The sequence below is a fragment of the Capricornis sumatraensis genome, chromosome 21 (assembly GCF_032405125.1).
Source record: "Capricornis sumatraensis isolate serow.1 chromosome 21, serow.2, whole genome shotgun sequence".
In the NCBI taxonomy this organism is placed as follows: domain Eukaryota; kingdom Metazoa; phylum Chordata; class Mammalia; order Artiodactyla; family Bovidae; genus Capricornis; species Capricornis sumatraensis.
The window spans coordinates 63,187,277-63,202,727 of NC_091089.1; the positions used below are offsets into that span (position 1 = coordinate 63,187,277).

The window sequence follows — 15,451 nt, forward strand, 5'->3', positions numbered from 1 at the left end:
TGGAATGATTTCGATTTTTTTGAATTTATCAAGTTTAGATTTATGGCCCAGGATGTGATCTATCCTGGAGAAGGTTCCATGAGCACTTGAAAAAAAGGTGAAATTCATTGTTTTGGGGTGAAATGTCCTATAGATATCAATTAGGTCTAACTGATCTAATGTATCATTTAAAGTTTGCGTTTCTTTGTTAATTTTCTGTTTAGTTGATCTGTCCATAGGTGTGAGTGGGGTATTAAAGTCTCCCACTATTATTGTGTTATTGTTGATTTTCCCTTTCATACTTGTTAGCATTTGTCTTACATATTGCGGTGCATATATATTTATAACTGTTATATCTTCTTCTTGGATTGATCCTTTGATCATTATGTAGTGGCTTTCTTTGTCTCTTTTCACAGCCTTTGTTTTAAAGTCTATTTTATCAGATATGAGTATTGCCACTCCTGCTTTCTTTTGGTCTCTATTTGCGTGGTATATCTTTTTCCAGCCCTTCACTTTCAGTCTGTATGTGTCCCTTGTTTTGAGGTGGGTCTCTTGTAAGCAGCATATAGAGGGGTCTTGTTTTTGTATCCATTCAGCCAGTCTTTGCCTTTTGGGTGGGGCGTTCAACCCATTTACGTTTAAGGTGATTATTGATAAGTATGATCCAGTTACCATTTACTTTATTGTTTTGGGTTCGGGTTTATACACCCTTTTCGTGTTTCCTGTCTAGAGAATATCCTTTAGCATTTGTTGGAGAGCTGGTTTGGTGGTGCTGAATTCTCTCAGCTTTTGCTTGTCTGTAAAGCTTTTGATTTCTCCTTCGTATTTGAATGAGAGCCTTGCTGGTACAGTAATCTGGGCTGTAGGTTATTGTCTTTCATCACTTTAAGTATGTCTTGCCATTCCCTCCTGGCCTGAAGAGTTTCTATTGAAAGATCAGCTGTTATCCTTATGGGAATCCCCTTGTGTATTATTTGTTGTTTTTCCCTTGCTGCTTTTAATATTTGTTCTTTGTGTTTGATCTTTGTTAATTTGATTAATATGTGTCTTGGGGTGTTTCGCCTTGGGTTTATCCTATTTGGAACTCTCTGTGTTTCTTGGACTTGGGTGATTATTTCCTTCGCCATTTTAGGGAAGTTTTGAACTATTATCTCCTCAAGGATTTTCTCATGATCTTTCTTTCTGTCTTCTTCTTCTGGGACTCCTATAATTCGAATGTTGGAGCGTTTCATATTGTCCTGGAGGTCTCTGAGATTGTCCTCATTTCTTTTAATTCGTTTTTCTTGTTTCCTCTCTGATTCATTTATTTCTACCATTCTGTCTTCTATTTCACTAATCCTATCTTCTGCCTCCGTTATTCTACTATTTGTTGCCTCCAGAGTGTTTCTGATCTCATTTATTGCGTTATTCATTATATATTGACTCTTTTTTATTTCTTCTAGGTCCTTGTTAAACCTTTCTTGCATCTTCTCAATCCTTGTCTCTAGGCTATTTATCTGTGATTCCATTTTGATTTCAAGATTTTGGATCATTTTCACTATCAATATTCGGAATTCCTTCTCAGGTAGATTCCCTACTTCTTCCTCTTTTGTTTGGTTTGGTGGGCAACTCTCCTGTTCCTTTACCTGCTGAGTATTCCTCTGTCTCTTCATCTTGGTTATATTGCTGCGTTTGGGGTGGCCTTTTTATATTCTGGTAATTTGTGGAGTTCCCTTTATTATGGAGCTTCCTCACTGTGGGTGGGGTTCTATCAGTGGCTTGTCAAGGTTTCCTGGTTAGGGAGGCTTGTGTTGGAGTTCTGGTGGGTAGAGCTGGGTTTCTTCTCTCTGGAGTGCCGTGGAGTGACCAGTAATGGGTTATGAGACATCAAAGGTTTTGGAATAATTTTGAGCTGCCTGTATATTGAAGCTCAGGGGAGTGTTCCTGTGTTGCTGGAGAATTTGAGTGATATGTCTTGTTTTGGAACTTGTTGGCCCTTGGGTGGAGCTTGGTTTCAGTGTAGGTATGAAGGCATTTGATGAGCTCCTATTGCTTAATGTTCCCTGAATTCAAGAGTTCTCTAATGTTTTCAGGCTTTGGATTTAAGCCTCCTGCTTCTGGTTTTCAGTTTTATTTTTACAGTAGCCTCTAGACTTCTCCATCTATACAGCACCGATGATAAAACATCTAGGTTAAAGATGAAAAGTTTCTCCACATTGAGGGACACTCAGAGAGGTTCACTGAGTTACAAGGAGAAGAGAAGATGGAGGGGGTAGTTAGAGGTAACTGGAATGAGATGCAGTGAGATCAAAAGAGGAGAGAGCAAGCTAGCCAGTAGTCAGTTCCTAATGTGCGCTCTATAGTCTGGACCGCTCAGAGGTATTTATGGAGTTATACAGGGAAGAGGAGAGGGAGGAAGTAGACAGAGGTGGCCAGGAGGATAAGAGAGAGGAATGAGAAGGAGAGAGACAAATCCTGCCAGTAACCAGTTCCTTAGGTGTTCTCCACCGTCTGGAACACACAGAGATTCACAGAGTTGGATAGAGAAGAGATGGGGGAGAAAAGAGACAGAGGCCGCCTGGTGGAGAAAAAGGAGAGTCCAAAGGAGAAGAGAGTGGTCAAGCCAGTAATCTCGCTCTCAGGTAAACTTGGGTAGTGAAGTTTGGGTTTTTAAATGAACAAAATTGACAACAAAAACCCTAAGAGCAAAGATTAAAAATCTGTTTTTGAAGACAATGGTCAGCTTTTCTGGTTGCCTGATGTCCTCTGCCAGCCTACAGAAGTTGTTTTGTGGAGTTTGCTCGGCGTTGAAATGTTCTTTTGAGGAATTTGTGAGGGAGAAAGTGGTCTTCCCGTCCTATTCCTCCACCGTCTTTATCCAGAATATAATTTACATAAAGTTTACTCCTGAGTATTTTATTCTTTTAATACTATTGTATAAATAGAATTCTCTGTATTTTTCTGGCTGTTGATTGAAAGTATGTAGGAATGCAGTTGATTGTTGTGTGTGCATTTAATCTTGAGACTCACCCTGCTAGACTAAAGAAACGTGTACGTTTATGGGTAACATATTAGGACATTCAAACCATTTTGTCTTGAGGTTATTGTTCCTGGGTTAAGCCTAACTCGGAGATCTCAGTTACCAACAACTCCCCCGCCACCTCTTTCTTCTGTAACCCGAATAAACATGGACATCAGGGATCTGTCAGCCACCTGCCTCCAGTTTGTTGCCCAGTAGATTGCTGCATAATTTCTTTTCTTAATTTTAGGCATCCAATACTTTAATGAATTATGTCACCTTTTCATATGGGAGTATGAGAACAGATATACTTCTTTTCCAGTCAAAGAAAGATTTATATTCTATGAAGAAGACATAGGGAATTAAACCCAGTATGTGTCCTTTTTTTGGTTTTTGTTATTTTTTGTTATGATTCAGTGTAGTTATTACAATAGTAAAACCCCATCATCTTGCATATGCAAGCAGGAATGAATTGACATCTGCTTACTTTAAAAACAAAGTCATAACACTGGTCAGGAGCCCTGATTAAATCATTGATGATTTGCAACTTAATCCTTGAAGTAAAAATGAGGAATGATGGATCATTCCTGGTACATATGGTAGGCCATATCAGTAAATACCTAGACGCTGGATTTTCCATATTGTAGGTCATATCAGTAAATACCTAGACGCTGGATTTTCCATATTGTAGGCCATATCAGTAAATACCTAGACGCTGGATTTTCCAAATTGTAGGCCATATCAATAAATATCTAGATGCTGGATTTTCCAAATTTGAAAATATAATAATGTTCCTAGGGAAGAAAAAGGTTGCTCCTGACATCCTGAGGAAAGCTTTCTTGGGCAAGCCCACAATCTCTAGACACCTTGCCATATTTTCATCTTTGCTTTATCCTCTTTCTCTTTAACAGATAACCCCTGTGATCTCATTTTTTAGGCTCTCTCTGAGTCCCTTAATCCTGATCCAGGTATAGGGATCCCCAGAGGTGGAAAGAAAGAAGCTTTATTGCATTCCTAACAAGATTTGTGGTGAAAATAATTCTCTTTTGGAGAAAGGGAGGGTATGTTGTTTATGTTTATTTATTTTTTACTCTAGATTAATCACAAATACCCAGAAAGAAGATTGCTTGTGGCAGAATCTTGTGGAGCGCTGGCACCTTACCTTCCTGTAAGAATTGTAATTTTTTCTTAAAAAAAAAAACCTTTTCCTTCTTTTTTTAGCAATAGAGAAACCTTTTTTTCAGGTGTCTTATTACACATTTTAATCCACATTGTGTCCTAACAAAGGAAGAAGATGAGCTGAATAAAGAAAGCTCACATTGATACCATGTGACATTGTAGACAGAGGGGAACATTAGCCATTGATTTTACATGAGTATAAATACATTAAACCTCATCAGGAATTCTCAAAGTTTGGTCTGAGGACCCTGGGGAGTTCCTTGATCCTTTTGAAGAGGTCCATGAGATGAAAATTATTTTCATAATAATATTAAAACATTTCTGTCTTTTTCTCTGTGTTGATAGTTACACTGTTGGTGCAAGCACAAGTTGTAATGGGCAGCAGCGCCTGTGCATTAGCGCTGATCAGAGCAGGGGCCCCCAGATAGACGGGCAGTGGCCGTACTCTTTGCCACAGTGCACCCACAGGGAGGCAGCTGCACTCAGACATGCACTTGGTGAATCAGTGAAATTATTAATTCTGCTAAACTTTGACCCTGAGTGTGCCTCTTTTCTAATAGTCTGTATAATCAGCTGGAAGATCCTGATATTAAGCCCTTTTGCTGCATTCTGAACTATGGAGGCTATTGCAGAAAGAAAGCACTCAGATAGTTTGAGTTGTGAGCTGAACCACGTGCTTTGCTCGTGGACACCAATTTTCCTCAATAGATCACTGAAAAACAAGCTGTGAGTATTCAAACTTGGGTATGTGGCAGACATTTTCACGAAGATAAGTGGCATGGAGCCTTGCTTCAAGGTAAACGAGTACAGTTTTCACTGCCAATGATCAAATTAGAACTTCTAATGAGAACAAGAATTTTGGAAAACTTGTATTCACCATTCAGAGCTTGACAGCTTCTATTCTTATCAGAAGAGGCTATGAAGATACTTCTCCCTTTCTCAGTTACACGTTTCTGTGAGGTCCGGTTTTCTTAAGTCCTCCCACCCAAGCAACAGAACACAGTTGAGTGCAGAGCAGAGAAGAGGATCCTGCCTGTCTTCTTTTGAATCAGACGTCACTGAGATTTGCAACACTATTCCTCACTAGTTTTTTTGATTATAGTTATTTCCATTAAAATTGTAATTTCATTAGTCATGTTAACCTTTAAGAAGTTTAGTTTTTAATGAGTTAATAATTTGAAATTTCTCATTTTTAATTTCTGATATGATAAATGTCAGGATGATATTCCCCAGCCAAACAAAAGCTGTTTGAGGTGCTTGTTGGTTCCTAAATGACCGAGGGCCCCCGCCAGGAAGAAGACTGAGCACGCTGGCCTGCTGTGCTCTCTCAGGCGTCTCCCGATGGGCCCAGGGCTTGCAGGGGATGGAAGCAGGAGGCGACATTAAGAATTGCTTCACTGTGAACAACGGTCGCTTAAAGCAGAGCTTGACAAAGTACAGTCTGGAGACCAGATGGAGTCCGCAGCCTGTGTTTTAATAAAGCTTTATTGGCACGCAGCCACACGCTTTTCTCGTGTATGGTCTGTCTGCTTTCATGCTGCAGCAGCAGAGTTGAGCGGCTGCAGCAGAAACTTTTCGGCCCAGTTTGCTGACCCCTGCCCTGAAGGGTCATTTCTATAAGACAACTCTTTAAAGGGAGTACAAAAATTGGAATTGTGCAACAGTACATAGGAGAAGGCAAGGCAACTCACTCCAGTACTCTTGCCTGGAAAATCCCATGGACAGAGGAGCCTGGTGGGCTGTCGCCTTTGGGGTCGTGCCGAGGCAGACACGACTGGAGCGGCGCAGCAGCAGCAGCAGCAGCAGCAGCAGCAGCACAGGAGCTGTTTATGTTGCATTTACCGTTAGCTCCCATTCTGTAGTGTGAGGGTGAGTAAAGACTGAGAACCCCAAGAGTCAGATGATCGTCTTTTTAAAAAATAAAATTTATCTTTTCTTTTTATACAGAAAAATACAAAGAATAATCCAAGAACAATTCATAGTCTCCACTCCCAGAAACGTTGTTGTTGAAAATAAATTTTCAGACAGTACAGAAAAGAATAACATGAAAATCAAAGCCTTCCCTGGCCCTAGTCATTCTCTCCAAAGACATCTGCAGTTAATGGTTTTTAATGAATACTTAGAGAAAATAAAAATTCATGCATATGCAAGCTTACAAATTTATATCTTTTAAATTTTTCTTACTCAGAATGAATTACACTGTACAAGTGATCTATATATCCCTTGTGTGGGAATCTGTGCATTTTAAATTTTCACATATTGTTGAAACCTCTGTATCTTGCTTCTCTTGACATGTCCATTTTTTTTATTTTTGACAGTTTAAATCTCCCCCAACCAAGAGAGCACAGATTGTACTCCCATCAGCAGTGCATCAAAGTTCTTATTTTCCCTTTTACTTCCAGCAGGAACTGGGCATAAACTTTTTTTCTAGTGTTTTCCTATCTTTTCAGAGAAAATTATCTTATTATGGTAAATCGTGTAGGTAGATATCCATGAGTGAGTCTGAGTACCCTATTATTTATTGTTCCAAGAGAGAGCTGAATATCACATGCTCTCAAAGAAGGAAGAAACTGTTCCACACTGCTCCTAGCACTCGAATGCAAAGCAGCATTAGTAATGGACTTAATGTTTCCTGCATGAATCTCTGCGTGCCTCATTACCCTTCAGTAACTGGTAGCAGTAGAACCTCAGTGTAGTCATAGCTCAGATGGCGTGAAGCCTCCTAACTTGTCCCGTGGGTTTCCTTAGCATATGGAAACTGCCACAGTTGACCACAGCCTCAGTCACTGCAAAGCAGATACCCAGCTGAGGTTTACTGATCTCTGTCCTGTTGCCTGTGTAGACATCACCCAAAAAGCCCTTTTAATTCACTTTTAAAGAAACCTTGGGAAGCAGTATGTAACCTAAACGATAAATAAACAAGGCTGTACCAAAAAGTATATTCACCACCCTAAATGTGACCAAATGTTTCTATAATTACATATATTTTTGTTTTGAAAAATCAAAACAAAAACTAGATGATTTAAAAACGTCTTTCAGACCTTGCTCTGCATCCCAGATCACACTGACTGGAGATTTACAGAAGTGGTCATTTCCTTTTATTGTAACTGTTAAATGTAAAAGTGACCTAAACAAGTTTAGGTTTAAAGAATTTTATGAGTTGATCAAGTTACAATAATGGTACAAAAAAGGGAAGGAAGGGCAAGAATATGAAAACAATGACACTTTATTCTAACCTCAGACATTAATTAGGCTGAATCCATGGGGGAAAAGTTGTATGAAATTTAAGACACAATAGTAGTTGACATTATATTTAATAGTAGCATCTGAAAATAGCCGTGCAGTTTTGTAAGCACTTTTAAAGTTTACTCTCGTATTTTATCATTCTGTTTTTTTCCCCCCTCAATTCTTCAAAAAAAGAGCAACACCAGGATTTTAGTTTCCATGCTCCTACCCCAGGCAAATGTTTTGATTACCAGAGTGATTTTTGTAATCCCTCCTGTCTATCAGTGCTTTTCTGGGTTCCATAGGTAGTGATAGGAAGAATAGTCCTTTTACACAGAAGAGTCTGTTTATGGCAGAGTGGTGACTGTTGGTTTGCCGGAAGTGCGCTGTGGAGGTTTCAGGGGTTGGCACTTACATAGCAAAAACACAAAAGTGTGCTGGGAGACGATCATGAGCAAGTTCAGGGCAAATGTTCTCTTTAGAGGAGAAGTGTGATGGGGGGCTTCTGTAACGTCGTCTGTGTTTCAGAAATGACTTGAAGCAAATATAGCAACGTGTTAATATATATTTAGTCTGGATTGTGACTACATGAATATCTGTCATTTTTTTCTATTCTTTTCTGCTACTAGTATAAAAAAAGGTAAAACATGTTCTTGTTCATTTCAGAAAGAGATCCGGAGCTCCTTGGTCCTTTCAATGTTGCAACAAATGCTAATGGAAGATAAGGCAGATCTGGTGAGAGAAGCTGTGATCAAAAGCCTAGGTGTCATTATGGGGTACATTGACGACCCAGACAAATATCAGCAGGTGCGCCTTTCAGAATGAATCCCATCTATTCCATTATAAAATTCCGAATGGTGTAATATCCCAAACCTCTGATTCAGATGCCACAGAATCCATAGTAGGGATGGCAGATGTGTCAACCTGAACAAGGTAAAGTTGGCTGCCTGGTTTCAATTCTGCAGTTTCAAGGAGGAAATGCTTTGATTCATTTATAGTATCTGCCACAGCTTCGTGGCAGGAAATTGGCAGCGTTTTCTCTCTGGTTTCCCCATCAGTGGATACGTGACATTTTTCTTTAAAGAACTTGGGGAAGGTAGGCTTATGAATGGCTTCTTTCTCGCTTAAAATGTCTTCTAAATGTACTGGAATGTTGTTCGTTACATTCTGTTGTGTTTCCGAGGCTTCTGTTTTGCTTTAAATCTGCGTTATGTCTGTTTCCTTGTGGCAGGGTTTTGAATTGTTGCTGTCAGCCTTGGGTGATCCCTCAGAAAGAGTCGTTAGTGCCACACATCAAGTATTTTTACCAGCCTATGCTGCCTGGACTACAGAACTTGGAAATTTACAGTCTCACCTTATACCCACATTGCTGAACAAGATTGAAAAACTTCTCAGGGTAAATGCTTCCTTTATTTATACAACAGAAATTATACAAGTGTGTTTTAAGGCCTCTTGAAAGAATGTTGGGGAAACAAAGATAGAAAGTACCACTTCGCTGAACATTCTAATTAATTACCCTTTAAAGATTCTGTTGGTCTGGAGCCAAGAGAGATTTGAGGAAGTTTTGCTTGACTGAAGCTAAGGAGAAAGGGCACGATCTGACTTTGTTAGCTAAAATAGCACCTCTGTGGCGCCTACTCTGACACTGTTCCCAATGCTGCCTCTTCCTAACCTCTTCAGAATATTTAAATACTTTAGATTAAGTATCAGCTTCAGTCCCCAGAACTGCAGAGATGACTTAAAATATGAGTCTTCAAAGCTTTCTTATTTACACAATGTCAAAATGTTTTAACTTTATTTCACTGCATTCGTTCATGCCCTCACTCTTTAAAATGAATCTTTTCTTTAAATGAATTTTCCATTCTTCCTAAGAACAGAAGAAAAGTTGATACAATGAAACTAATTTTTGTACTAAAAGTCTCAGTGTCTATGAGAAAAACTAACATTTCTTTCATGTGTATTATGTACACATTATGTACCATATTTTATAAATAAAATCTATGAGTTCATCCTTAGAACTCTTTGAATTATATTTTGGTTTTTTGGTGTGGAAACTGTTTAACTTACCACAGCTGTCAAATGATAGGACCAGGATCAGATATCAGCCTCTGAAACTACACTGTTGCCCTTTTCTACCCCCAAATTTTAAGAATCTTTATAAGACTCTTAACATAAAGTATTTTAACATATATATATACTACTCTGTGTATAGTCTTACATGTATATATGTGCATTTATTTAATTTAAAAATTGGACGTTTTTTTCCTGTAAATTTCAAAATGCATGTTGAAGACTATAAATAGACAGCTAGACTGGAGTACCTCTTTTCATGAAACCTAGGGGATTTTTCTCAAGTATTTTATTTTTCTTTAATATTTGCATCCCTTCTATCTGAGAATTATCCATCATTTTCTTTGTTCCATTCCATAACACAGCTAATTCCACGTTGCCACTAAACACAGCTGCAGTATTCAGCACAGGTACTGTTCCATAAAGAAATTAACTAGTTTAGAGCCTGATAGTAAAAAAAACCTAACATATCTGGTGTTCCTGACACAGTTGTTACTTGTAATATAATGACATCCCAAATGGACTTGAGCAGCATTTAGTGCTTCTGTCTCTGATGACTCTGCTCTTCACTGTGATGCTGGGCTTCTGTGACCACAGTGATCATTTCACTCTTTTTGGTTGTTGTTTCTGTTATTTCTTTCTTTTGTTTCCTTTTGAAATTTCTTCTGCATTTTACCTATACCTTGAATTATTTTAAAGTGCATTAAATACTGGCAAATACAGTTGTCATCAAGTCTATGAAAGGAGTTTGGAAGTAGAGAGAAAATAATAAGTGCTACTGCTGGTTTAACAGTTGAGTATTTAAAATGATTCCTTTGATCACTTTAATATCTTTCACCTGATGTCTAAAATTTCAAAAGTTAAGACCCTGTTAAAAGAAAAAAGCTCTGAAAGAAGTTCTATACAAATGAAATGACTTATGTTCACCCTGAAGTTTTCCATACAAAAGATTCTATTACATCCACAGTGCCTTGTGAAAGTTAGAATGTTAGCTAACCAGTAGTGTCTGACTCTCTGCGACCCCATGGACTGCAGCCAACCAGGCTCCTTTGTCCATGGAATTCTCCAGGCAAGAATACTGGAGTGGGTTGCCTTTTCCTCCTCCAGGGGATCTTCCTGATCCAGGGATCAAAACAGGATCTCCTTCATTGCAGGCGGATTCTTTCCCTTCTCAGCAACCAGGGAAGCCCCCACAGTGCCTATATTTTCACATGCTCAGAGCAGTTCAGAAAGATTCTTGGTCATCTGCATTAGGTTTACTGTGAGGCTAACATACATGTCCTTCAATGTTTCATTGTTTGTCACTGAAAGGAAGAGCATCAGAAATGCATACTTTCAGGAGACTAAATTAGCTTCCACCTGCTTATGTTTCAGGAAGGCGAGCACGGGCTGGATGAGCATAAGCTCCACATGTATCTGTCTGCCTTGCAGTCCTTGATCCCATCTCTCTTTGCATTAGTGCTACAGAACGCACCCTTCTCCAGCAAAGCCAAGCTTCATGGTGACGTGCCACAGATAGAAGGTATTGAACTTAAATTATGGAAGGAAGATGTAGAACATTAACAGCTTAGCTTCGCACAGAATTGTTATTGATTAAAATTGTAAAGGTCACTTTGTTTTAGTTGCTAAATCATGTCCAACTCTCTGTAACCCCAAGGACTGTAGCCCATCAGGCTCTTCTGTCCCTGGGATTTCCTGGGCAAGATTACTGGAGTGGGTTGCCATTTCCTTCTCCAAAAGTCACTTTATGACATCATAATTACTAAAACGTACTATACGTGTGGAACCGCGTGGTCAGAGATCGTATGATACCTAAGGTGAACGACATGGCGTCATCATTTATGGATGAGCCTCATGGTGTTATTTTACAGTATTTATTCTTCCTCTCCACTCTTAATCCAGAGCCTTTTTATAACCTTCCTTTTTTCAGTGTGGTAAGTCAGAAGTAAGTGTTTTCTTTCATTAACAGAGCTGAATTAATAGTTACTAGGGCCAGTTTGCGAAGCTTTTCATTTTCATTTTCTTTGTATTTTTTTTCTTCCTCAGCTGTTTTGTCTTATTTTCAGTAGGGGAAAGAAAGTGTAATTACTATTTCCTGCTGTGTCCTTGATAGGAATATAAGCATATGCAGCAGTTTTCTTGTGTGTTTTTCCCCAGAAAAAAGAATATGATTTATTTTCAGGAATACATGAAATTGATAGCAAAAGCCATTCTTCTCTTAGCTCAAAGTCCCGCTAACCAGTAAGTGACCTTTGATCCACGGCACGTGGTAGCCCCACAGCACCCAACCCCCAGGATAAATGGCTATAGACAAGCTGTTAGTATGTATGAGATTTTCAGATTTGTGAAATTATCCATATCTCTTATGGGCTTGTAATAAACAGGAGTATAAAATCAAGTGTTTTTAGTGTTACAGTTTCCGTATAAAGTAAACTGGGCCACCTGTAGTCTCTGGGATATGAAACAGTATGTCCAAATCTGTTTGATTCCTAGGTTGAGATAATGACAATTCATGCAGAAATCTCAGAGAGTATTATGGGGTACCATTTTACCTAAATTCATTTACTTTGTTTGTGTATTATGATAGCAAATAGAGGCTTGAACTAACAAGGGACAACCCTTATCTGTACTTAAGATATTGTTAAATACGTTAGGAAGCATAGGAAGACAATACCATCTTAATTTTGTCTTTCGGCATTTTAAAAGTTATTTCATGTTTTCTTAAGCTTACTGATTATCATTAAGCCGTTCATGTGCTTTGAGAAAATGCTGCACCCTTCACTGTGTCTTTTCAGGGTGTTAACCTCTACGCAGGAGCTGTTGGGCCACTAGGAATTTCTCTTCAACAGTAAAGAAACTGTTGGTAGCATTCTTTACTTAAGAGCCAGCTAAGACCTGGAATCTAATTGTGATCTGTAGGAGCATAGATTTTATTGATATGTTCAAATTTGAAAATATACTAATGTATATTCGTTATTTATTTACACAATTTTGAAAGTGATTTTTTCAGTTTTCCCCTAAAACTTTTAAAGTTTGTATTTGAGACCCTGGTTATAATATTTGATTATTATAATTTTTTATTATTATTACATATAGCTTTATCTTACTGGCCACTGCTTTTAACACTTTATATTAACTTAATGTTTATCAAATTATGGAAGACTTTTCTAAATAAAGCATTTACTATTGGAGATTAAATACTTAAGAGTCCTGTTCAGCTCAAGCTCTAATGTACTTTAGGTTATTCTCTGATATTAAACAACTTTTTCCTGCTGTCAACCTATTAGTTTTTTACTCCATGAAGGAAATATCTTATTATAATTATTATTTATTGACATAAACAGTCTGGTGGATTTACAGCTATCTTTTTTTTAAACCAAATTCAAATCCATATTTTAACTGAGATCTTGTTCTGGAGCAAATTTTAAGTTGAAATAAATAAAGTTTTGCTTTTTACTGGCAAACTCTTTCATTTCAGTTTTTGCTTACTAGATATTTAGTCTCATAAAATCTTAATTTTTGAGATTTGTTAAATTTGTTCACATGCAAGAGAAATTTACAGTCGACCCTTAAACAACAGGAGTTTGAGGTGTACCACCCACTTATATATGTGTAGTTTTCCGTAGGTAATATTGTAGTACTGCCTAGTCCATGGTTGGTTGAATTTGTGGGTGTGAAGGAATCTCTGACACAAAGGGCTGACGATAAGTTAGACAGTTTAACCCCTGATTGTGCAGGGATCAGCTACATTTCATTTTTTTTCTAAAAGTAATTTAATGTATTTTAGTTTTATATTTAAAGTCTATAATATGCTAAATAGATACTAGGAGGCAGAACCTTAGTTTTCTTCTGATAAGATAGTTAACTTTCCAAACTGCCATTTTGCACATGATTTATTCCGTTGCTCTTTTCTATAGTGACTAGGTTCCCTCGGCCTATGTCCCCTCTTCAAGACGTGTCCACTATTATTGGAAGCCGTGAGCTACTGGCGGTGCTCCTGCAGCTCTATGACTACCAGCTGGAGCACGCGGGCACAACCGGCTGGGAGAGCTTGCTGTGGGTTGTCAATCAGCTGTAAGTTACCACTCCCGTGTTCATTTGGTACATCTCAGCTACTTGAATGGAAGGTAGCTCACTATATTTAGCCTGGGAACTGAGGGACAAAATACAGTAAAATATTTTTTAAAAAATAACAAAACATAACTTGGCGTCATCTGTGGTAACTTTCTTTGGGAGAGGAGAGTTATACCTGTAGCTATGTAGCTGCTTATCTGTGAAAACGGTGCATCTGTGTTACTGCAGGAAGACCTGCCTGCTACCTTATTACCTGAAAGTGGTAGTGGGCTGTAAGCTGCACCCACACTTCTCATTTTTGAGGCTAAAATGCGTGGAGCCACGCTAGCCAGGCTTCTGTAGGGAGTGTCGCCTCCACTGACCTGAGTCTTATTAACACCACCCTTAGAATTCTGCCATTAAGTCTCCATATATTTCATGACAACCTGTTAACATTTGAGAAGTTTACAGAATATAAAGTTAAGACTTTTTCAAAGGGTCCCAAACAACTCCTTCGCATTCTGATTTTGCTGGCTGTGAAAAGCAGAAGCGCTTGTTCGATTTGGATGAGCTTAGAAATTGGCGAGAAACAGCCATTTACTTGTGTTCCCTGCCTGTTTTCCTTTCTTTCTTATTCAGGTTGCCACAGCTTATAGAAATAGTTGGCAAAATTAACGTTACTTCAACTGCCTGTGTCCATGAATTCTCCAGATTTTTCTGGCGCCTTTGCCGGACATTTGGCAAAATTTTTACAAACACTAAGGTAAAAACTTGTATTTCATATTTTCTTATATGCAAGACATATAAAAATGTAATGTGTTAACTAATGCTATGGCAGAGTAAGTAAAAGCAGGAGCCCTTCCTTTATTCTAATTATCTTTTAATATCTTAGAAAACAATGATAAAAAAGAAAATTCTAGTCTGTAATATTCTTATCTTTATTGATTTTCCAAAAAATGACTGAGCCAAAATTTAGTCTGTATCCACATTTAAATATAAGGTCTACTCACTGTGGATGTCTCAGAGCTTTCCAGCATAGAAAGTATCAGCTGGGGGACTCCACTGCAATTCTTTGAATTTGCTTCTTATACTGAATCGACCACAGATTCAGGAAGCCGCCATTTCCTCTCTATGCTTTGGTCAACACTTCAGGCGATTATGGGCTCCCCTGATAGCTCAGCTGGTAAAGAATCCACCTGCAATGCAGGAGACCCCGGTTCAATTCCTGGGTCAGGAAGATCTGCTTGAGAAGGGATGGGCTACCCACTCCAGTATTCTCGGGCTTCGCCTGTGGCTCAGCTGGCAAAAAATCCGCCTGCAATGCAGCAGATCTGGGTTCGATCCCTGGATTGGGAAGATCTCCTGGAGAAAGGGAAGGCTACCTACTCCAGTATTCTGGCCTGGAGAATTCCATGGACTGTATAGTCTATGAGGTCGCAAAGAGTCGGACACGGCTGAGCGACTTTCACTTTCACTCAGGTGATTATAGTAACAAAGCAGCTTATGTAGAATGCTTGCTATGAGGCAGGAGCTCTTGAAACAGAATGGACACGGGAGATTATCGCTACATATCTCAATCACTGTCACATTTGCCTAAGCAGGTTATTCTGTTGTTTAAATGTTAAAATTGTAAAGTCCTTAGGTCCTACTTTCTTCTTTAATCCTGTTAATCCATTTGTGTTCATAACAGATTGTTGAGCCAGTTCTTTAGAGCATTAACAAAACCTTATAAAGATGTAGTTGCTATACATTGAGACATTTAAAAGGCAAAAATTTTGTGGTACCTCTTTACTAAGCCTGTAGGTTTTGAAACATTTGGAGCGTAACAGTTTGGTATAGTGGACTGACAGACTTCAGAAAGTGGGTTATGACTGTGTGTCCTCGAGTAAATCATTTAACGGATCTGTACTTAATCTTTTCATGTGTGGTATGAAATCTAATCCTGTA

The 15,451-nt window shown here is 38.6% G+C and overlaps 1 protein-coding gene across 5 annotated transcripts in view; it reads left to right on the plus strand.

The window, feature by feature from the left end:
• The window catches only part of RELCH (RAB11 binding and LisH domain, coiled-coil and HEAT repeat containing), a 112,517-nt gene that overhangs the window by 61,991 nt on the left and 35,075 nt on the right, over window positions 1-15,451 (plus strand). For all 5 annotated transcript variants that reach the window (XM_068993647.1, XM_068993645.1, XM_068993646.1 and 2 more), the window contains 6 exons: window positions 4,074-4,145; window positions 8,048-8,188; window positions 8,613-8,777; window positions 10,826-10,973; window positions 13,369-13,525; window positions 14,144-14,267. In XM_068993647.1, coding sequence (XP_068849748.1) covers window positions 4,074-4,145; window positions 8,048-8,188; window positions 8,613-8,777; window positions 10,826-10,973; window positions 13,369-13,525; window positions 14,144-14,267 — 807 coding nt within the window. The remainder of the gene's footprint in view (window positions 1-4,073; window positions 4,146-8,047; window positions 8,189-8,612; window positions 8,778-10,825; window positions 10,974-13,368; window positions 13,526-14,143; window positions 14,268-15,451) is intronic.